The sequence below is a fragment of the Meleagris gallopavo genome, chromosome 1 (genome assembly GCF_905368555.1).
Source record: "Meleagris gallopavo chromosome 1, MGAL_WU_HG_1.1, whole genome shotgun sequence".
Classification (NCBI taxonomy): domain Eukaryota; kingdom Metazoa; phylum Chordata; class Aves; order Galliformes; family Phasianidae; genus Meleagris; species Meleagris gallopavo.
Window position 1 is genome coordinate 29,572,296 of NC_139404.1, and position 25,271 is coordinate 29,597,566.

Genomic DNA, 25,271 nt, shown 5'->3' on the forward strand with positions numbered 1-25,271 from the left:
CCCTCCCCCATTCCTCTGACTGGGCCAACCCCAGGTCATCCCCTTGAGTTCATCACGCGCCCACAGTGGCGCTGACGCTGGATTGTCAGGATTGGCCCCTCGTTAAGATCGTGGTCTCGTATGCTGGGGAGTTACCCCCCGACTACTCAGGCCCACGATCTATATTTGTTACCGCACTCGTGGATTCTGGGGCAGATGTCACAGTCATATCGGATCACGAATGGCCAAGTGACTGGCCATTGATTCCATCTCGTGTGGTGGCGGGTGTGGGAGGTTCTCTCCTAGCAAAGAGGGCAAAGGATGAAGTCAAAATCATGTCAATAAATAGGGACGGGACCACTGAAAGACCTGTCCTGATAACTCCCTTTGTAGCCCAAGTGCCAGGTACGTTATTAGGGAGGGACTTCTTGAGGGAGTTTGGGGCACGCATTACAAATTTATGATTAGGGCCACTGTCTGCCAATTGTCTGCCGCTCATGCCATTCCATTACGCTGGAGATGGGATGTCCGCCCCATCTGGGTAGATCAGTGGTCCCTTCCAAGTGATAAGCTTGCGGCCCTTAAATAATTGCTTGCTCAGGAGCTTCGCCTTACGCATCTTGAACCCTCACTTAGTCCGTGGAATACCCCTGTGTTCATCATTAAGAAACAGTCAGGGGCCTATCGCCTGCTACACAACCTATGTGCGGTTAATGCTCAATTGGTCCCCTTTGGAGCCGTGCAGCAAGGTGGCCCTCTTTTATCAGCCATTCCCAGAGGATGGCCGTTAGTAGTAATTGATCTTAAGGATTGCTTCTTTTCTATTTCTCTGGCAGAGGAAGACCAGGAAGCATTTGCTTTCACTGTTCCAAACGAGAATAATTCTGTGCCTGCCGAAAGGTATCAATGGCAGGTCCTGCCTCAAGGGATGGCATGCTCTCCTACCATATGTCAGCTTCTAGTGGGGAGGGTACTGGAGCCGGTGAGAGAGGTGTTTCCAATGTCATTACATGGATGATCTCTCGCTAGCAGCTCCTTCCCTTCCGGAACTGCAGTTGTTGGAATCTAAGGTTGTGGATGCTCTCACAACTGCTGGTTTTGTGATCTCCGAGCAAAAGATTCAGAGAGGCCCGGAGGTGGTATACCTGGGGTATCGATTTGGACCTGCTATGGTCCACCCGGTGGGGCTTGATATCCGGCCGAATGTCTCAACCCTTTGGGATGTTCAAAAGCTGGCTGGCACAATACAATGGCTTAGAGAGGCTTTGGGGATTCCTGCTCGGCTCATGAAGCCCTTCTATGATCAGCTCAAAGGCACAGATCCCAGTGAATCCCCCATTCTCACCCCAGAAATGGTTTCTGCATGGCGTGAGATCTTGCAGAGCTGTATGGACACTAAGCTCACTCGTTTTAACCCCACTGAAGCTTTGGAAGTGGCCGTGACTCGTAGTGAAGCGGGGGCGGCTGCAGTCATGGGATACGCTCTAAGCGCAAGGCCAGAGCCTTTGTGGTGGCTCTTTTCGGTCCAGCCAACACGAGCATTCACCTCATGGCTCAAGATCTTATCCACTCTCCTCCGCAAGGCTCGATTGATGCTTGTGCGAGTGTTCCTGTGGGAACCTGACATAATCTATCTGCAGAGTTCCTTTCGTGAATTGCAGCCTCTCCCCGAGCCTCTTCTTGTTGCGCTCCAGGGTTTTGGAGGCAAATTGCTTTTCTCAGACTCCCTGCCTGTTTTTGAGTTAGCGCGCCCTCTCCAAGTGTCGTTAGCTACTAGGGTACAGGTCACTCCTCTTCAAGGGCCCATTCTATTTACGGATGCCTCCTCTGGCACGAAACAGGGAGCAGTAGTTTGGCAAGGCTCTGGTGAAGTATGGGAAACCGCTATCTTTACCGATCCCTCTGTCAGTGTCCAGCTTTTGGAGGTGAGGGCTGTCGTGATCACGATAGAGATGTGGCAAAATATTCCTTGCAACATAGTAACGGATTCTGCTTTTGCAGCTAAGCTGCTGGCTCCAATGGGTCAAGAAGGTTTACCCAGTTCAGAGGCTGCCAGTATCTTAGAAGACGTACTGGCCACTCGTTCAGCCCCAGTTGTAGTTTTGCATGTCCGCAGTCACTCAGAGGTTCCAGGGTTTTTTATGATGGGCAATGCAGTAGCTGATAAGGCTGTAGGTACAGCAGTCTTTATGGTCAGAGCCGCGCATGATCTTCATGTGACCCTTCACATAGGTGCTCAGGCTTTGGCATGAGCCTGTTCTAATCCCTTGTCAGCGGCTCATGATGTAGTCCAGGCGTGCCCGCATTGCAGTTCTGCCCCAATTATTGGTGTGGGAGTCAACCCATGCGGTCTAGGGCCGTTGCAGATCTGGCAGACAGATTTCACATGGGAACCTCGGATGGCCCCTCGCCCGTGGCTCGCTGTTACTGTGGACTCGGCTTCCACCATGATCGCGGCTACCCAGCATGCAAAGGCCAATTCATCCGTGGCACAAAGCCATTGGGCTGCTGCAATAGCTGCTATGGGGTTACCCAGCCAGATAAAGACAGACAATGGGTCTTGCTTCACTTCAAAATCGACCCAGGAATGGCTGACAGCTTGGGGAATATCCCACTCCACAGGGATTCCCGGTAACTACCAGGGGCAGGCAATTGTGGAACGTGCCAATCGCCTTCTCAAGGAAAAGACACGTGTCCTTGGGGAAGTAGAAGGGTACCGGGAGAGAATCCCGGTCAAGAGAGAAGCAGAAATCCTAGCTAAGGTTATTTACGCGTTGAATCACTTCGAACGAGGAGAAAGTAATTGGACTCCAGTACAGAAACACTGGCAACCCAAAATCCTGATGGAAGGACCTGCAATAAAGATAAGAATGGAAAGTGGACAATGGGAAAGGGGATGGTCAATATTGATTTGGGGCAGCGGTTTCGCTGCCGTTAGGCATCAGGAAACAGGGAAGGTTGTTTGGGTCCCATCAAGAAAGATACGGCCAGATACTAGCATAAACTAATTGGATCATGAGCCTTCCCATTTGCAGGTTTGGCTCCTCAGAAGGCCCAGAATACAGACAGGATTGACGAAAGAACAGGAGAAGGAATTGCTTCTGAAGATCTCACTCGTTGAGGAAAAGTGTCCTTAATAGCGCCAGTTAAGAATGTAACGCTTTCACTTTTGCTCATAGTACTCTTAAGGCCCAAGACACTTATCTTGATACCGAACAGAACATTTGTCATCTTCGAAATTCATCGCAATGGGACACTTGAAACAGTGCTTATATACATTGGGAAAGAGTGTGTTTGTATGAGGACCTCTTATAATTCTATACTCATAGATGATATTGCTGTAGATACCAGTAATCACTCAAATCTCTGTGTCTGCAACTTTACTAGTATTGTAGGATGTGACTTTAATTAGCTCAGCTTGAATCACCTAAGAATGTAGTGTATCACCCTCTATATGATCTACGTTAGAGTAATTAAGCAGTAAGCGAATAACACGCTGTAACGGGGCAAGGCTTTACTGAGCATGGGGAGGGGGAGATGTTGTAGTAGGCGTTAACGAGGAGTTGGGATGTGATGGGATAGGACCTCCCCTGCTCTGCTAAGTAAGTCATCATGCGTGCTTAAGGGGTGTAGACGAAGCACGAAGGATATATAAGTCGCTGTTTAGTCACAATAAACGCCATTTGCTGCATCCTCATATTGGTGTCAGTGCTGTTATGGTCCTAGCGAGGGGAGACTGCTAGCCCCGGCGGACCAGACCTCAAGAACAAGGACAACAGCTATCATCCTAAGAGGAGGTAGGTTGAAAACCGTGGCATCGTAGAATAACTTTAGTGGAAGGGACCTATAAGGATCACTGAGTCCAACTCCTGGCTTCACACAGGACCACCCAAAATCAAACCCAATGTCTGAAAGAGTTGTCCAGATGCTCCTTGAACTCCAGCAGCTCAGTGCCTCCCCACTGCCCTGGTCAGCCTGTTCTAGGCCCAACCACCCTCTGGTGAAGAATCTTTCCTTAACTCTCAACCTGACCCTCTTCTGACACAGCTCCATACCATTACCTCTGGGCCTTTTTACTGCCAACAGAGAAGAGAGTTCAGCACCACTGAAACTGCAAATGCCTCAAATACAATTTTTTGAATTCATCACAACAAAAGAACTGCAAGCACAAATGTATTTATTATGCTAGCATATATTAGTTACATTAACTCATCACGATGGCTTATTCCCACTAAAATCAACAGAAAAGGAGCTGTGCCTTACACAAGACGACATGACAATTTGTCAGATTAAGGCTGCTCTTTCTTGCATCTTTTCAGAGGTAACAACTGTAATTAGCTTTTCACTTCCTAGAGAAAACTGTTTGGTTTCGCTGCAATAATTCCATAAGATAGGCTTTTGACTTCTTGTATAAAAGAAGTGCTCTGCTATTGGCAAATTTGAGTCAATTGAATTAAGGGTTACATATAAAGTTTATACAAATGATGAACTTCCTTTCTGATCAATGACTGACTGAAATATGTGTTAAATGTTATATCTCCAGATAGATATAATCAAGCAAAGCTTCCTTCCCAACCTTAAAATATTTTTTACTAATTTTGCAAGAGAAAAAGAAGCCATTTGTAAGACACTGTTTACCCATTAAATTGTTATTCCTTAAGGCAGTATTTTCAAACTCCTCATTACTTATGTATTGTGAAATATAAAAATAAAAGAAAAAAAGCAATCTTTGAAGGTAAAAAGTTATTGGGGGAACTTTAGTAATAACATAATAATAATGTAGTAAGCATATTCCATATGGAAATCAAACCAGACTTTTTAAAATTCACATTTGAAGCTATTAAATTACTAAAAGATAAAAATGTAAGTTTTCCCACAGCCCTTGGAGCTGGCCAAGCACACTACTACTTAAAGCACCTTAGCATAACAAACTGCCAAACATAAGATAATCTTATCACTGTCATATTTGAGCATGTCAAAATCTCTGAAGTACTTATTTTCACAAGTGGGTGAGAAAATATTTCTGTTTGCTAGTGGTGAACTGAGACATGGAGAAGCCAAAGATTAGATCAGTAAAGAACTCAAATGTTTTACTTCTGCTCACTTCTCTAGCTACATGCAACTCCAACACTAAAACCCTCACACCCTCACTATTAACAATGACTTCAACTAACATCCATTCATACTTCTGTCTCCATCAAGATATTTTAAGTGCTTTGTGCGAGGTATTTTAAGTGCTGTAGGTTATGTACTCAGAGGATACAGATCAAAATCTCCAGTCAAAAAAAACAAAACCTGCAAGATGAGGAAATAGTGAGCTGCCTTCTTATTCTCTAAACACTTAATGAAATAAAGCAACATGCAGGGTTCAAGAAGTCCAGTTTCCACTTTTTCCTTTTTACATTAAAAAAATGTAATCCATACCTCATATAGGCAGGGTGTAAGTGAAAGAGAAGTTCTGGTTTTCAGCCCTGTACAAATCCAAGTATGTTGAATTATATTCTAGTAGGCAAGAGAGACTATGAGTGTGAGTTACATGTGGTTAAGGTACTTGCTGGAATAGATGAAGAGCTACTGATAGATACTTTCACATTTTGTCTGAAACAGATAGAATACACAAATATTTTCTGAAGCTAGGAGTTTGATTGAAAGATTGTTTTCCAAAGAATTGTACTCCTGTACTTTATTCATTCACACTTAATTAGTTCTAGCTCAGTAGAACAGCCTCAATAAGAGAAACTGGGGAATACGCTTTTGAGGTGCGTGCTTTTCAGGAAATTCATCTTTGTTGCACTACTACAAACAACTTTTTTGAATTATCTAAAGTTTTCAAACAACAGAAGAGAAGATGGCAACTTCCACCTGAGGTCTTCTGCCTATTTTTTTTACCAATATGACACCTGTAAACTATTATTCTTATTTTGAACAGACAACCTGTATTATTTATGTCGTAACGGTATAAGACTAAAAGAAACTGCAGGTTAAGTCAGGTAGATACTGCTTAAGTAATCATTACATTGCAGGAGTAGTACTGTCACACAGAAAGCACTGGTCTTTCTTATCTACATCAATGACCTTGCCATATACAAGCTCTGAGAAACAAATGAAGGCTTACCATTCCCACACCACAAACTGTTCCATCAGCCAAAGGCATGTGCTGAGTACGACATCCCTTGTGAACTCCCTCTGTGCTCGTGCACCATAAACGTTTGCATTGTTTCTAAACAGAAAAAAAGATTACCTTTGTTGTACTTGTACACTGCTTTAGACATCAATTGAGATATTTGCCTTATTTTTCTCATACTATGTGGGTTTAATTTTTGCTATTATTTGCTATTATTTTGTACAGGTAACTCCTCCTTCATCCCTCCAAAAAACCGATTTTGCCTAACACTGGGCAGAAACATGGAATGGTTGAAACAGATCTTATTAGAAATGATAAATTACTTTAGATTTTATAATTCAATAGATAATTTAATAAAAAGGCATGTAGGAGATTATGGTCGATATTATGCAATAGAGTTGGAGCATAATACTCAGATAAAGACACTAAATTGAACTGTTTTTGAAAACACACTGACTAGAAACTTAAGAAAAAAACCTTCTTTTCAGGTTATTAAAGAGATTATTTATGGACAAATAAACTTTATGGATTAAAAACATCTCAAAGCAGCCTTCAGTAACACCGTCTTCAGGTCTTTCGCTTTTCTATAATATTCCCATAAAGACTGACTCTTCTTAAACAGTACTTTACCATACCAACAGTTTCACTTAATACACTTTAAATTTCATCTTAAATTCTCTCCTCTAAAGAGTTCCAACAAGCTGTGTGATACAAGTATAGGTTATTTGACAACTTGCTCCAAAATCATCTCGACATCTTGACAGTAACGAATGAGGTCATAATGCTATGTTTGTTATTGTACCTTGTACTCGCACACAGGCCACACTGTGTTTTGAAATATTTCTATATTTACCTACTTGATTCTGTACGTTATTTTCTTTCCAGATACTAATTTTGTTTTAAAGAATATTTGGTTAATTATATGAAATGTACACTCCAAAAGGCAGAGGATTATCTGACAAAGTAAAAGAAATCTGCAATTTGGATCAAACATTTGGGAAAAGTATAAGAATTAATATATTAATTTTAAAGTTATAAACTCATAAAACCAGTCAAAGCAGATAAGAAATTTGCTAATGTAATATGGTGGCTATAATGTGAAAATATTTATTAAAAACGTGAGATCAATCTTTTTTGATAGTTGCAGTAAGTTTTAATTTACTCAACTTAGATCTTTTAAAGGAATTATATTTATACTCACAGATGTACAAATCAAAATTAATTCATCCTGATTTTAATCCTATGTATTTCTATAAAACAGAGCAGCAAGGCTTTCCACTGAACTCTTTCCCCTTTTAAGAATAGAATCTGAACTTTGACATACTTCAAGATAAAATTCTTACAAAAATGGACTGACTGAGATTTCATTTTAAAGCCCACATCGCAGTAATTTTTAGTACCTATTAAGCAGGAGTCTGCGCATTGTTCACTCACCAGATAGGGACACACCTGCGACCCAAGGCCAAACATAAGCTCACACTGCTTATTGACATCATACATTAATCCAGGCAGCTGAGAAGAAAGACCATAAATTCTTCCACTTGGTTTATCTAGGAGGCATTCACCATAACCAGTGCTGTTGTGAAAACAGGAACAAAACGTGAATTAATCACTGTTCTGACCTATTAAGATTATACTAAAGAGCTCTTCGATAACCAATGCCCCGATATTTTTAAATAGTCTTAGTTTTACATTTTGATTATCACTTTATTGAAGCTGTGGAGCTACTCATCCTCCAAAGGGTCAGATATCTGTAATTTCTGGGGGATTTCGGTCCTCCAAGTCAGTGATTAAAGCCAAAAACAATATTAAAGTGGCATTTAAACAATAATTTTAACCCTTTTCTGAATGACACAAAATTGAAAAAAATATATGCATTATACTGGTACTTACTCAAGAAATTCAGTTATATATTTCTGACTGCATTTTGACCAGGTCCATGGACTTGTATGGTAATTTAAAGTTGGAGCCATAACATGGTACTGATGTTTAATTCCAGCTTCTTTACATTTAAAGCTGTCATCATGTGGCACATTAAATCTAAGAAGCAAAACAAACAAACTCCGAAAAAAATTCAGCTATAATTAATGGAAATACTTCTGTTGTAACAGCAAAAGCCCCAGATGTAAGTCTGAACATAACTTAGAATCGCAATGGAACTCGCGTTTTATCATCATCTGACATTATGGTAATCACACTGAATACATAAGAATTTTACAGCTGTGTAATTCTTTCACACACCAGCAAAAATCCCAGTGTTTTGGGAGTATGGCATTTTAAATGAACAACCCATCTACTGAACTGAATATTCAAGACTGTCCATAACACACTGCCCCAATATTCACCTTATAATTTTTAGTATACAATAACTACAGAGCCCATCAACATCATTTTATGCAACAAATATTTTATCATACTTTATAACTCAGTTTAAGTAACATGATAAATGGCATGTATCTAAATGAACTTCCAGGAGAATGAAAATCAACAAGCTAGCTACTGAGCTCTGTAATGCCATTGTTACCTACACTGTGGCATGCCTCATGGAGCTAGAGTATAGCATCTTTCTGCCATCACTGATGAGGTATGCTTCATAAAATAAAATGCTGTCATCTCCTCTTATTTTTCTGTGTAAAGTATTTTTCTTTGTGTTACTCTATTGTTTTCTGAAAGGATCAAACAGAAGGACGAATATTTCTGTGTTATATTACAAGTCTTTTCTTAAATTCCTACCATGGCTAGAATGCAAGTAGTTAACAGGGCTATGTTGCGCATCTAAGATACTTGTTCCAGTGTCCCAACCAGCTGAAACAATAAAAGGACAAAAGATGGCAGATAAATCCAGTATCTCCCATCATACCAGTTAGCCAATGGCCAGGTTATAAATCTCATGTTTCTATATCTCTAGGTAGCAGGCAGAGCTGACTCCCTGCAAGGGCCAAAACCACTGACTATTCTAAAAGTACATAGACATTCTACTCACCCTTGGAAAAGTACAACACAACCTGGAAATTGGTCATATTCAAAAGAAATTTAATAAAATTACCTGCTGGGAAATAGGTACTTACACATGTCCAAGCTCATGTGCTATAGTAAAAGCAGCACTTAATCCATTTTCTTCACTTATAGAGCAGCTGCGCAGTGGGTCACACATTGTACCTAGCTCTGCCAAACCTGGAAAATTGAATTCTTTTACAAAAGCTTAATAGAATGAGTTTTAACATAGAAGGAATGACTCTAAACAAATACTACAGCACATGAATTGAAAAAGCCACACATAAGCTATGCAACCAGATTTACACAAAACCAACTACCAGCCAAGATCACAGTATGTGTGGAACAGCTCTGAAATGATTTCCTCTGCCAGTTAAATTTTATATCTATTTTCAGATTTTTTTCATAAACCCTACATTAAATTCCTCCTACAGATTTTGCTGTAAAATCATACTGATAGAAAAATTATAACTCACCTAGAGTATCACACTTCTCTCTAGCTCTGCAGATATCTTCCCTTAAAAGAAAAGAAAAATTACAAGCAAATACTTCCATTAAAAGTATTTCACTGATGCTACATTAGATACAGCAAATGCAAATCTCAATTCTAAATTTTTAATCTTGCAGTCCATTTTAAGAATTTGCATTCTTGTGAAAGAAGTGATTTACATTCACCAAGCAAAGCCCACAAGAATTACTTTCTATCTAACTTGCAAAGACTACAAATTGATAAACTAAGCTGTTTCTCTAACATGCATGTGAGTGTAAAACGCTGCTGGAAATGTGCAGATTCCAGTATACTACCTCATGCAGTAGAGCAGCTGCAAAAATAATCTAAAATTCAGGGCAAATATCAAACATTGTTTTAAGCAAAACAATGTGTCCAATTTGAACATGGAGAAAAAAATTAAAAGAAACAAGAGAGAATATATCTCAATAAATGAGCATCAGAGACTCCACTGAGGAAATCAGTGTACAGGAAAAATACATAGTATTTAACATTTTCCATTTGTGAGTTTTTGTTATTATGCCTGGGTTATAAGGCTCTGATTATCACTTAATTAGCATTAGCTAATTTCTGTACGTACACCACCATGACCCTGTCATGTATATGTAACATGGTTAAAGATGTTAATTCCTTCTAAAAATTTCGAGTCTAAATAATTTCTAGTGATCACCTGGGGTGAGAGAAGAGTAAGACATTCTTTATTCACTTCAATTAACTACAAACTTTATCAGTGAACATTTAAATATGATGAGGTAAGAAAAAAGTTGAAGCATTTGTCTCATCTAGCCGGGTAATCGTCTCTTTCAATACCATACCTGGTAATAAGAACAGCAGTGTCATGATGAGAAGGGTGAGCATCATCCAAAATATTTTGTGCTTGCTGCCATATACAAAAATTACGAAGAGTGGTAGCTGCATTGAAAGTGATCGTTGGTCCTTCCTAAGGAATATCGAAGAAACAAAAAAACAGTTGTACAACTGTTGCACAAATTTGTTTGCAGAATCAGGATCTTAATTTAGCTAAAAATAATCAGTTATAAGAACCCATCTTATTAATCACATACTAGGTACAGAAAAATAGGGTGGCAAGATAATTATGATAATTAAGATAAATAAATACTAAAACATACATCAGAAAAATGCACACTTCTTAGAATTAAAAATATTCTGTTAATGCTGAAAACTCTCAGCAAAAACCCTCTAAGAAAGTTGCCATTTCCCGGTCGTATTTGCAGGAGTATAACACACTGAAGGGAGTTACTCCATAAGCTCTCACTCAGTATCTGATTGAAGCACATTTAAATCAACACAAAGTACTAATAAGCAGGTAGAGAAATATGGGTATTAAATAGAGGCTGTGCAGTTAATGTCTGCATACATTAATTAAGCTTGCACCGTGCTACCAGCACATACAACACTTATTCTTCTCTTCTAGAGTAAAAATATACAGTTAAATTAAAAAAAAAAAAAAAAAGATGTAAAATATTTCAAAGTTTGGAATTATAAGGCAAATTCATACATTTTGAAATTTAAGAAATATTTTTCCTACCTGTTCATTGTGAATTACAATTAACTTTACAATAACTATATTTATAAGATTTCCAATACTTGAATCTTTATAGATTGCTGCAACCTAAAGAGGATAAAATCAGATGGTTAGAATATTAAATTCATCTGATAAATCACATTTCATGTTGACATGCAAATGAATTGTCAGAGAATAACAGGCAGTTATGCAATAGATGCCTCAGGCATCCATCTGTCTTTCTACCCACGGGTTTTGGTAACAAACCCAAAGTAGATGCCTGGTTTTAAACAATGATTTTACCTTAAAATATCTCACGCTACACATACCAAGGTCAGAATTTATCTGATGTTTTCCAGTGCTATTCTCTGTATAAGAGGTAATTATCCAGCAATATTTTTCCTGGATGTTAAAAATGCAGTTATTAAATATCCAACTGTTATAATTTTATATTATTTCAAAACACTTAGACACTATGTTAATTAAATTAGTGGAGTAAATGAATACATTGTAAGACCTGTAGATGATTGATAAAATATCACAGACAGAAATGGAGTAATGTCAGCAGAACTGTCATAGACACAAGCTGGTTTATGCGCGTGATTTGAGGGATCAACACCTAAAATATCACAGGATTTCAGAAATCATATGGGAACCAATAAACTTTTGCCTTTGCTTTTAATAGAAGCAGGGCAGCACTGAAAATATACCTGACACACTGTACAAAGGTTTCTTTCCTCATTTGCAAATTTCTATGTACATAGCCAACGGGCACTTTATGATGTTGCAGATAGATAGTAAAAACTATGTTTCAATTTCATATACCAAAGTAAACCAAAGCTATTTTTCATAAAGGCAGAAAAAAAGTTTATTCACTCTCAATAACAGCTTCAGACATCTCATCTACATGGATTCCCCTATTTGGCTTAAAGCAGTTATCAATTAAGCCTCATCGAAATGAATGTTGTCCACTAACCACAGAAGTACTGACCTTCCTCCACTCTGGCTTGGACTATGTCTACAAGGCTACAAATGGAAAAAGAAAAGGAATTGATCAAACTGAATTGTTTTTTTAGTTTTTTGGTTGTTTTGTGTGCGTATGTATCATGTTATATTGACCAACATGATCTCATTACAGGTGCTGCCTCTTTAACACAAGTGTGACAGGGGGAATGGTGCAGAATTGAGTACTTTTGGAATTAGTCTACACTTCAACTGGTTCAAACTGCTTGTGAAGACACAGTCCTGTGTGTGAATCCTACATACCTAAAATCAAGTAATTCTGCTAAAAGCTGGAAATGACAGAGCCCTGGCTCCCCATGATTCATACCATCCTGTTCTTGAAACTGGGTAAGAGTGCAAAATGCAGCATCATCCTTCATTCCTTTGTTGACAGACAAGCAAGATATGGAGGACTCATAATAGCAGGGAAATAGTCAGAGTTTTGGAATCCATGTGGAAAACATTAACTATTTATCGTCTTCTCCTTCCAAAAGGATTCCATTCTTGGTTACTAACTAGCAAATGTCCAGTTATTCTGAGGAACATCTCTTGAGCGCTCGCTGAAGAGTTCAATTAAGAACGGGAACATTCGAAAGACTAAAGAATAGATATCTTTACAGCTGTATAGCTCAAGCACTATAAATGTAAATAAGATAATTTATGCAGTGTTTCCTGAATTTGAATGCAGTGAACCAATATTTTACTACTATCAAAGCTACTACAAATTATCAAGCACAAAATGTTTTTTTAAGGCTTGAGATCGACTTCAATAAATCTAAAGAGAATATTTCTATATATCAGCTCCTCCCAGGAAAGATCACAAACAGTCCAGGCATTGTCCTGAATGAACTGCCCTATTAAAATAACATAACACTGTTACATCCATCTCATGTAACTAACATTATGCTATCTGTCTAGACTCCTTCAATAATCAGTGAAAAAGAACAGACGAACAGTCATCCAGACGCATCCATCTGAAGATACATATTTAGATAAAATGCATTTTCAAACAAAATAGTATGATAAATTATTACATTTCTTCAGTCACTTACAATGGATGGAGACTAGATGTCTAGGAGATGTATGAGATTAATTCCACCCACCTGTTCCAAGTTTTACTTCTCTTCAGCAAAGAAGAAACAGAAAATTGGTTGATACAGCACTGCAAAATCATGTCAAAGAGAAATATGAGATGAGACCTGCAACAGTCTTTGGCTTATAATGCCTTCTGCAGGGAGAAGATGCCCATGAGAACTCTCCTAACACTTCAGCTGATGTAAGGGCTACCTAAACCATAATCAGACAACTCATTACTGCACAAACCTACACAGGGTTACACACATACAATCTTAACAGAAAGATCTTTTACAGAGCAGATAACAAAGCCAGACTACTTTATGTTGAAACATGCATTGCTCTAGAAATAAAATAAATATCTTTCAATTAAATAGACAAATCAATCCGGTTAAGAATGTCTTAGCTTTTCAACAGAACGCTCTGAAATTCAGGAAACAGTTATATTTCACTGACTATCAAATAAAGTGATGCTGCATACATTGGACAAATACTGGAATAGGATTTGTCCAGTTCTACAATAGCTTATTCCAGGTAGAACAGTCATAGAGGACTGGAAGGGGGGTGAACAAGGTTGAGTTGATAACAAATAATGCCAGAAGCATCCAAAATAGGACTATCATAACCTTCAGTGCATCACTACCCTTCAGTTTCGTAAAGGCCTGCAGTCTTAAAGTATAAAGAAAATAATCCATTTTTAGTCCTGGATGGCTAGAAGGATTTAGGGAAAAAGTCCAAATTGGAGAGTCCAGAGAAGGGCAACGAAACTGGTGAGGGGTCTGGAGCACAAGTCTTATGAGGAGTGGCTGAGGGAGCTGGGATTTTTTAGTCTGGAGAAGAGGAGGCTCAGGGGAGACCTCACTGCACTCTACAACTTCCTGAAGGGAGGTTGTGGTGAAGAGGGGTTTGGCCTCTTCTGCCTGGCAACGGACAGGACCCGGGGAAATGGCCGCAAGTTGTATCAGAGGAGGTTTAGGTTAGACATAAGGAAAAACTTTTTCCCTCAGAGAGTGGTCAGGCACTGAAATGGCTGCTCAGAGAGGTCGTGGATTCGCCATCCCTGGAAGTGTTCAAGAAGCGTCTGGACGAGGAGCTGCGAGATATGGTTTAGTAGCTTGTGGTAGCAGTGGTAATAAGAAGACGGTTGGACTAGATGACCTTATAGGTTGTTTCCAGCCTTGTGATTCTATGATTCTATGGAGACTTCTTAAGATTAAAATTTCTTGTTCTTAATCTTTACTGTAGTCAATACCTCGTCTACAAAAACAGGCTTTTGAGAAATCTGTTACTGTTGTGTAACCTGAACAGATATCACTTATTTGCAAACAAAATCTGAAAATAAAAGATGGAAAGAACCCAGCATGAAACGCAGAGTCACGTTCCTTCTTTTTCCTCTGCTGCCAGTGTCCATGAAGAATGTTTGGGCAAAGCACTTCTTCAGAAGACACTGGAAATTACTCATATATCAGAGAAGATGCATCATCAGACTAAGTACAAGAGAACACACGCGTTGCACATCCAAAGACCATCTGTAGTAGGATCCTCAACACCATACCTAAGCAACATCTAAATACTGTCTACGTCTGATTAGAGCACACAGGAGGTCTGAAATAATGGCATTTAGATGTCTAAGGCCAATAGCTCTGACAAAAATCTTATCAGAATCAAAAACATACTTTCTCACATACCAAAAACTGGTAAGGATCTACTAAACCTAAAAGCTAACATTACTCTTATTAATTCCATGTTTGAGTCAAAGTATAGACACTGTCTCATGGGCACTTTCAGGACCTTCAAACATTTACTTATAAATGCTGTTTTAGAAAGATTGAGCAAAAAGACTATGCTGGTAATGAGATGCCCCTACTTGTGATGTAAGGTATTTTCTGCAGGCAGGCTGAATACATGCAAAAAGAAAAATCCTGAGTTTAAAATCACAAGCCAATCTTCACCTAGGGAAGCCAACCTTCACCAAAGTTCACCTACGGAATCATACAGGATAAAATTACCAGCTGAGACTTGAAATGATAAATTAATGCAGAAAACAGCAAAGTTCTCAAACGTGACATTGTTTCTTATTTTATCAAAAAAGAGGATAAGTGCTCCCTGCTCCCATATTCCGTGGACATCTCTTTAAATCCCTCTTTATTGGAAGCATTCATAAAATGGATGACAAAATGGGACAGGAATTTGATAGAATACACCATTTATTTGCAATTCCCAGACCTGCTTTCTCCACAGCAACCTAAATTCAGCCTTCCCAAAAGGAGATAACACTCAAGACAAAGGGAAGTAACTTTTGAGAGATTTTTTCATGCTCTTGATATGGGCATCTACACCACAGACCAAAACAATAAAGAAAGGAGAAACCAAGAGCCATGATGAAGATAGTTATCTTTCAGTGAAAGGATCATTGCTTTTGTTTTTATTAAATTCCCAAAGATTACAAGACGGATCTTGTCATCACCAGTCATCGCTGTCAGGTTATTGCTGACCCTGTAGTAGCTGTTCATTACTCTGAGATTGTGAATCACTGCAAACTGCGGCATTCAGAAAAGGGGCTAGAACACGAGCAAGTGCATCTAGAGAATGGAAAATAAATGATATACCTAAATAGAATTGAATTTCTGTAGTTCTTTTTTCTCTGAAGATTGTATCGCAAGACTGCTTTTCCTTTTCTGATCTGCTACATGGAACCACAGTATCAGGAGAACACATTCATATCACTTGAAAGAAATTTCATTACAGTTCTTAGCTTGCGTCTACTGCAGGCTCCAACAATCTCCTGTTTATCACTCTAGTGCTGAAAGGATGCGTGATATCTGGGATCTGGAGCATTTCTCCTTCACCTCTTCCATTGTCATATCCTGATTTTGTCACATATTTCATAATACCCCTGAATTTTCTGAAGTCACCACAACATTTATTGCTTCTCTGAGAGAGAATAAGAAAAAGCTGTTATTTCTGCGTTACTCCCAATCTGTTCCATCCACTTTTCCAGTATAAAACTGCTTTATTTGAAGTAACATAGAAATTTCTTATGCAAAATTGCACAAATACACCTATGTACCTCAGACTAGCCACTTTTTCCTACTACTTGTGTGCCCTTGCCATTCTAACATTTCCTTGAGTTATTCAACACATCTGAGTGTTCCAGATGACTTCCCATTTAAAGGCAAAAAGAACAAACATATCTCTTTTAAAGGGTGACTCAGATGTCAGAGCATACTTCCTTTTAGTATCTGAAAGAAAGATGATTTTGCAAGGAACAATCATACAGAAGTTTTTCTAGCCTTGAGAAGCTACTAAAAAAATTTAAAAAAAGATGGGAACATCATTTGGCAAACCTCTCCTACCTCTACAAAAGTCCCACGTGGACATTTTCTATAACTAAACACAACTGAAGCTTCACCATAGGGACAGACCTTGAACCTGTCTACAGAGGTGAACAGCACAGAGACAAATACTAACAAATATCTAATTGACAAGAATTAACTAACTAACAAGAGTAATAAAGAATACTACCAGCAGTCAGCAGTAGAGATGGGAAAGTATATGCTTGCTAACATGCTACAAGAATTCCACGTCTGTCTCACTTGATGGATCTCAAGACTCAGAGCACTATGAGGCACTAGGCACTAAGACATTTGAAATACAGGTACTCTGGAGCTGGAAAGTTCATAAGAGCAGTCAGTGTATAAAAAAAAGGTAGTTTTTTTTCCACATAGAGATATTTGTATGTCAAGCTATACAAGAAATCTAGCTCACAAATTTTTGTTTAAATGATACTTGTAGAGCAGTCATGCAGAGAAAGGTTTCAGGGTCCTGGTAGATGGAAATGAATGGAAAGCTGGACATGAGCCAGCAGTGTGCATGTGTAGCCTGGAAGTGCAACAGTATCCCGGGCTGCATTCAAGAGGGATGGCCAGTAGGGAGACAGATGACTGCGAGACCCCCATCAAGAGTACTGCATCCAGGCCCAAGGTTCCCAGTGCAAGAAAGATGGAGAACTGTTGGAGCAGATCCAGAGCCACAAAGACAATCAGAAGGCTGGAGCATCCCTCCCGTAATGCAAGGTTAAGCGATGATCTTCAACCTGGAGAAGGCTTCAGGGAGACAATACTGCAGCCTCCCAGTACTTCAAAGCAGCTTTTATATAGGAGGGAGACAGACTTCCACTGATAGTGGTAGAATAAGGTGGAACAGCTTTAAACTAAAAGAAGGAAGATTTAGACTAGATATTAAGGGGGAAGTCTTTATTAAGAGAGTGGTGAGGTACTGGAAAAGGTTGCCCAGAGAAGCTGTGGATACTCCATGCCTGGAGGTGCTCAAGGTCAGGATGGATGGGCCCTGGGCAGCCTAAGGACCTAATAGTTGATGACCATAAACAAGGCAGGAGCATTGGAACTACATGATGTTTAAAGGTCCCTTCCACCCCAAGCCATTTAACTTTCTAGTTATATTTTTTTTGTTAACAATGAAATAGCCACCCCTCCTTTTAACAACATCTTATAGAAAATACAATCATGTGGTTTTATATATGCAGAAGAAAAAAAAAATAAGAGAATGAGCTTAAGGAAAAAACAAATTGCTTTGTGCCATTTCTCTAGTTTTCACTTCGTATTATACTAACATTCAATACTTCTTAATTTATGTTAACGTACACTGATCTGAGAGATAAGAAAGCAAAATACATGATTGGTAGACATCAAGCAGTAGACAGGGAAAAAATTCATCACAAGATCTTGAGTTCAGAAATGTAATTTTAGTACTCTTTTTAAAAGCTGTCATTCATTGCTTTCAGTTTTATATCTGAGTAAATTATGGAAGGTATAAAATGCTATTAAAAATGACAATGATTTTTCAAGATTTTTATAACCTTCTACATCTGAACAGACCAAAGAATAAAACAGCGGAAACTCAAAGTCTCTCAGAGATGTACAAAGCACATTAAGAATGAGTCTTGATTAACATAAAATTGTATTAGAACCTAGTGATATTAAGATCACGCTGCTTTACTACTGAATAAGATTATGATTCTACAGTCCCATGACAATTTAATTGCTCTAAACTGATGCAGTCTCCATCCCTTCTTTGAACGCACGGCCACTCTCCTCCCATACTCCAGATCTGGCACTCACATGACCAGGCAAGCAGCCAATTCCCCCATTTAGCAGGTCAACTGAGTTGCTAACATGCTGCAGGTGGTTTTACATGTCAAGTTTTCTTGACGTGTCAAAATTACAGAGGTCTTGCAGCAAGCAAACTAACAATAGACTAAGAAGTCTACAAAAACTATATATAAACAGTAAATTAGAAAATTAGATGATTGCACAAAGTATATCACAAAAATGAAATATGACAAGTTCTTGGCATTTTCATAGTAAACTCCAGTGTTTTAATGAACTCTTGCTTGCTTTCTAAGATCTAGATTTACAGCTGGGGTTCTGAACTGTTACAACCTAACGTGCCTAGGACAGAGTCCTCCAGCTACTAAACCTATTAAGACAGTATCTACTGCTATGTTGATACAACATTTAGAAGAACAAAGAAGAATGTGGGGAGTGGTCACAGATTGTTTTATTCATCTTTTCACATTAAATAATGCCACTCTTTATTGTGTTTCAATACAAAGACTTTCATGAAGTCCTAAGCCTTTCTATGGCAAAAAGAATCTTTCCACTTCTAAATACATATTTCAGTCAGCAATAACAAACATCTCCAAGATGGAATAAATATTATGAACATTCATCTTGCAAAGATTTATGCAGTTTAAAAGAAATGAGAAAACGCATTTCAGCTTTGGTTCAATGGGATTACTTGCAAACTGAGTTAAGCCTCTACAGGTTGAACTGGATGAGTGACAAGACACTTCAAGCTCAAAAAATATTCAGCAGCACATTTCAGTTCTCATTTTCCATCCATAAAAAAGTATCCTATAGTAGCAAGTTTACTTCACTGGTTTTGTTGATACTTAAATATAAAGAGAAAGCAAACAACAAAGATCAAGATCAAGGGGGTCTTCTGGGAGCTAAATACCTACACTATTAAAATTTAATGAGATTTATACACTTAAACTTTAGTTTTCCTTAAAATCCAAGCCAAAACTGGATATCCTTAGAAGTTCTGGACTGAGTAGAACAATGCTTGATACATTTAAAATGCCATCAATCTGACAATTTCATGTAACAGTAGAAGTTGCTTGAACAGACAAGTACCAGCTTTGATTATTAAATTTAACTACCTGTTCAATGATAGAAATAATAGAATATAATACTTTCATTTCCTCCCTTTATAGGTAATGAAGTAAGACTAAGAGTTGCGTTTCAAACATTAATAGGCTGTGGGTCAAGAAAAATCCACCTGCATACTGATGAAGTCTGATATTGATTACATATCCAAGAGTGGTAGTCGTTTACTCTCCACATTTATTACTAACTTACTGAAGCATTACTATTTTGAGACATGAGAAGGAAGAGAATGAAGATGGTATATTAATCTGTCAAACAGATCTAGTAAACACAAAGTAACACAAACATGTGTAAGGAATTAAGACTTCCAGAAGTCCTTTACAACTCTTTCTGTGATTCTATGATTCTATGATCTCATTTCAAATTCCTAAAGAAGTAGAGGATATAACCACTTCCCCTAGGAGGACAGGCTGAAAAAACTAATGCTGTTCAGCCTGGAGAAGAGAAGGCCCCTTCTAGTGGTGAAATTAACTGGACTGTGAAGAAAAGTTTTCAGAATTAGGATCTGATTTCATATTTTTATTAAGTTCCATTTTATATAAGCCACACATTTCTAGACAAAGTTTTAAAAACCTGGTTCCTAAAGGTAATCTTGAAACAAACAGATGTACACATGGAGTAACTGCTGCCAGATGCTGTACATCTTCCAAATACCATATTAAATTCACATTAATGGCGTAGCCTTTTTGTTGTTTTCGATTTCCTCAAAGCCAGCAACAACTAACCTAAGCCCAAGTTCTACAATATAAATAGATACTTCAAGAAGGAAGTCAAGGTTTTTAGCAATAGCTGGTCTTTCTCACTCAACACAAATTTAACTTTAATCAGAGTTCCATAGAGTCATTAGCAGCAGTTCAGCAAGTAGAAATCTAACTACTTAAAAGACATGTTTGGTTTTCCATAAGGAGTAGTGGTAGAATGTATGACCCCTACAGACACAGAAACTAGTGTTTTCTTTAACTAGTTAAAAATTTTAGACCAATAATTAGCCATAATCACAATAGCAGCTCATGAAAATTACACACAAAATATACTATTTCATCTCACCGTAGGCTTTTGTAGAAAAATAGCCTGTTTTAAAATAATGCTTTGACTACTTTGTTTTCTAGTACACTTAAATCTTTATAACTGAGCTGATGTCTTCAGAATCAATTATTTCTAAATTATTTCCAAACAGCTTCTACTATAAGTTAAAAAAAAAATCTTCCAATAGTGATTTTATTTTATTTTGGTCAGGCATTAACTTAGAGGTTCACATCACTGCCAGTACAAAAATTCAGAAGACTACCAAATTATTAGAAATTAAATGTATGTCAAATCTCATAATGTCACATAAACAAATTCAATAAAATTCTGTCCAACTCTGCTTTTGTGCAGTGATAGTTCTGAAATCATAAAAAAATTCCACAAAAAAAGGAAGTTTTATTTAAGTATGACATAGATCTTAACCATACATTGGAAATTCTTTTTTTTGTTGTTGTTGTAGGACACAGAGATACAACACGACTGCACAGGATTAAAGCAGCCTTAGTACAGCACTGCTGTAACTAATCTCATCGTAATGTGCACAAAAGAAAAAAATAAAAAGTAATTTTTACATCCTAAAAAACTTCCCATGCTCCTTCTCCCAATACTTCAAAAAGGATACAGAGCTTTCCTGGTTGAAATCAGTGTGACATTAAATCCTCTAAACTTAAATGGCTACGTTGTATAGGAGATGACAGCACCTCTACTGCTGACAGCAGGATAGCTAGTTGTGGCAATGTACTGAGCTCAGTTCAGATACCTACTTATCCTATGTCATTTCAGACATACGTAACATATTAGACATCAACATACAACTAGCAGGCGTAACGCATGGTCTACACGAGACTCACACATTTTTGCGAGGCTGCAGATGGGACCAACTTCAACATCTATCACCTCTTAATTTGCTTCACAGAAGTATCTAGTACCAATTAATTGTGTCTAGTGGAAACTATAGAGCTACTCGCTCATCTACAAGATGGTCAAAGTGATTAATTCTTATTTAAACCAGGTATTTCCATGGAGACCAAAAATGTGACTTCTTCGCAAGTCCAAACAAAATGCAGTTCACAGAAATTAAACTTCTTTGTTTAGAATAGAAGATTTAGAAGTAATTATACAGAATATTTTAGCACACCTTTTTAGTAAAAAAAAAAAAAAAACAAAAAACAGTTAAACAGATGTCACAGTAAGTCTTTTGATTTTATTGAGCTTATACTAAGCTGAGAGTTGATACAAGAGATGACTTTTAGTTGAGTTGTGCTGAATTCTTACTTAAAAAAAAATAATGTCAATTCAAAATCTGACCCATATCAATTTGAAGTTACTTGAAAGAACTAGGACTGCTATAATCAAGGTATTTTTTCACAATACCTTTTAACTTCTGTCTGCTTAAATTAGTCACTCTTTTCTAGAGCTTGACCATTCTTTTAATGTAACGCAAATCAGGAAATTGGTCATGCATTTTACCTATGCACCTTACTAAATTTAAGTAAAAAGAGGCAGAATCTGAAATTTTGGCCCTACCTGTTTTTTGTTGTTGTTTATGGAATCTATTTTAATACAGAATTCAGAGAAAGCAGAAGACAGAAGTTGCATAAGAGAAAACATCAAAACAGGAAAAAAAAAAGCTCTGAAATTGCTAGTAACTTAAGTTTTACTTACTATTGACATCAGTGTTAATACATAGTGCTGTAAATTCTGTCCATGATGACGAACCATTTTGGTGTCAGCTGTAACCATCACTTCTACATATCTTGGATAAGAAAGAAAACGTTTTTTCCGGGAATGTGGATTATTGTCAGCATCCTCCATAGACACATTTTTAAAAGCATACTCTAAATTTGGAGACTTCCATAAAATGTTTCTCTCTTCATTCAAGCTACTGACATTTGGATGTAGTAAAGTGCCCTTCTTCACCTCCTTTTCTGTAGGGTAAAAAAAAAAAAACCTTAATGCAGAATTCAGTTTCTAAATTTAAAAATAGACGTGCAATTCTGTCTAAAGTAGACAAAAAATATAATCTTACTTCCAAGGGAACTGGTACAAGAATAAAAATATATTACACACAGAAGAAACATCAAATTAGATGTCTTGAACACTATCATACAGTTTTTTCCATATATGGATTCAATGTTAAAAATAAGTTAAGAAGAGACAGCAGTATTGTATAGTTACTAGAATGCAGAATAATCCAAACAGGAAGGCTGGAATGAAATAAGCACTAGAGCTTAAGCAATGAAAGAATGGAAAATAGTTAATTGAAATAGCCATATTCAAACACAGCCCTTTAACATCAACAAAACCAACAGCAAACTATAAAAACTAGACTCCAATCTTGAACTGACTTCATTTATATATGAAAAAAGCTATAGAAATATAATAACTTTTTTGACAGGCCTATTAATATCCATGGCACAGGATCAGAGTCTAAAAGATATGGCTTGGAGACATCTCAATATTTAATACTTCCCAATTTGCTACCTTCAGGGGCTTGTGACATCTGAAGAAAACCTCACACCTTGATCAGGCAGTCACTTAAGCAATACTCACATAAAAACACTTAGGTGAGAAGTGTACCTGAATTCTCACTATTCCCTGGAACTTAAGTGCCTAATGAGGTATTTCAATCCATTCAGTCAGTCCCTACTGTCTTTCTGGAAGCTAGATTTCCTTTTAAGCAGTGGCTGCCAGAGTATAGCTCCCAATCCTTAGTGACTACATCCTTCAAACAAGAGATTCTGACTCAGGAGTCATTCTCGTTTTGAAAGGATTTAAATCTTATGTATTTTATCTTCTAGTAGAAGAGCCCTCCTCAGTAAAATTTAAGCTACTTCTGAGAGGTCAGCTGCCCCCATTAAAGTCAAGACACAACGCTAAACCAGAATGACAGAAGAGACAGCAAACTTCGAGGTGTTTCTTGTCGAGTAGTCACCTGAGTCAGTCACAAAATACAAGAATAGCAACTCGAAAAAACTATTAGCAGTAACAGCTAATAGAAGAAAGTAAGGGCTGACATAGAAAAAGACAGTGTTAGTGAGTACCTATAAATATTTGATGTTTTCAGACTGACTGATGCAATACTAGAGAACCAGCTGAAGCAATAACACACTCATCTTTATTAAGTCACAGAAGGAGTCTGAAACTTCAGAAAATTGGAAAAAATAGGAACCAGAACCCATACTTAGGATAAGAGCTGAAGACCAATCCGTGGACTAGACAAGACAACTTCAGTACTACACTAAATAAAATTCATTTTGTTTATGAACACAAAAACAACAAGAGGATTAACAATAGCCATCATATAGCTATCATTATATCAAACTTCTCTAATTTTCCTATATTAAGGAAACAGGATTTATGAGTATCAAATGTATCAGATGTCCTTCCCTGACAGAGAGATTTGAAAAAAAAAAAAAGTAGCAAGTGAGCTAGACAACTTTAGAAATAATCACTGTGATCCAATTTCAAACTAAGAAGATGAGCTGAAGGAGACTTCAAAGGTGTAGCAGCATTTCATTCACAATGTGAAAAAAAACTAGATGTACAGATACCAGAGATTGGGAAGAGAATTAGGAAATGCTGCAAAGGTAAAACAAGTCAAGACAAAAGATTTAACATTTCAATATTGTATCAGTGAACAAGTAGGAAACAATTCTGAACAACAAAATGGAAGTTAGATATATCCAATGATTTTCATGATTTTCTTAAACAGATCATGGAAATCATCTACATTAAAAATGTCTAATCATTCAGCTTCTCTTTATAATCAGTGGAATGAAACAGACATTTCCATGTAGTAAGTCATGTTACCCTAACAGGCATATCTAAAATAAGTCACATGAATCAGAGGAAGTGATCCTTTCTCTCCTCCAAATATAAAAAGAGAAGAAGGACGTCTAACACAGGTGTAAAATATCTAGAGTTAGATGAAATGGATCACTATTGTCCTTGCAAGTCACATCCTGATCAAGCACCCACTGTTTAACTTAGAAATACTACTTCCACCATGGAAAGCCTTTCCATATACCCTTGTCAAAATGCACTAACTAAAAGAACCAACTCTCATGATCACAAGTCTTCTCCCCTTTAAGAAAAAAGGTGACTAACTCAGCAAGGCTAGCAATGAAATAGAGAAATATCTTATTTAGTACAAAAATACTACACAAATACTTTTTCCTCCATTCCTTTGCAATGCCCACAAGCCCCAATAATAATTGGACAGTAATCCCTGGCTCAGTCTTCTGTAGCTGATACAATACATAAAATAGGAAAATTGACTATTCTCTTTATGCTTTTCTCACAGTAGTTGCTAATATTGGTAGTATTCTACCAATGTGTCAATATTGGCATATTGTACAATACTCAACTCAGCTAAAAGAGCTCTGCTTTGGTTCAGTACATATCTATCATTTAAAATTAATAAATTGGCTCTAAAATCAGCTTCCTGGTATTCAAAGCTTTGCTCTTTACTCTTAAGTGGCAATCATGAATAGATAGCACCAGCTTTCAAAAATACAGAGCTTTAGGGGAAAAAAAAAAAGTCTTTCACTGGAGCTTGTTCAATGGAAGATTATCATAATTGTAGCTTCATGTATCTACAAAAAGCAGGATTTTCAACACATTCTGTGTACGAAGTATGATTTTGGAAAAATCCCAGATCACAACATTAGCCAAAACAATGCTATTTTTGCAGTTTGTGTTTTTAAACAGCTGGCCAGATATTCCTTAAGGTAAAGTTTGGTATTTTATTCTCTTCAGATGCTCTCAATGTTGCATAAGCACTTC

At 37.5% G+C, this 25,271-nt stretch overlaps 1 protein-coding gene across 2 annotated transcripts in view; it reads right to left on the minus strand.

Annotated features, from left to right (window-relative positions):
• ADAMTS20 (ADAM metallopeptidase with thrombospondin type 1 motif 20) overlaps positions 1-25,271 on the minus strand; it is a 93,207-nt gene that overhangs the window by 54,828 nt on the left and 13,108 nt on the right. For both annotated transcript variants that reach the window (XM_085219775.1, XM_085219768.1), the window contains exons 4-11: positions 22,149-22,411; positions 11,155-11,238; positions 10,421-10,545; positions 9,574-9,614; positions 9,172-9,277; positions 7,997-8,143; positions 7,538-7,679; positions 6,095-6,199 (exon numbers count right to left, since the gene is read on the minus strand). In XM_085219775.1, the coding sequence (XP_085075901.1) occupies positions 6,095-6,199; positions 7,538-7,679; positions 7,997-8,143; positions 9,172-9,277; positions 9,574-9,614; positions 10,421-10,545; positions 11,155-11,238; positions 22,149-22,411 (1,013 nt within the window). The remainder of the gene's footprint in view (positions 1-6,094; positions 6,200-7,537; positions 7,680-7,996; positions 8,144-9,171; positions 9,278-9,573; positions 9,615-10,420; positions 10,546-11,154; positions 11,239-22,148; positions 22,412-25,271) is intronic.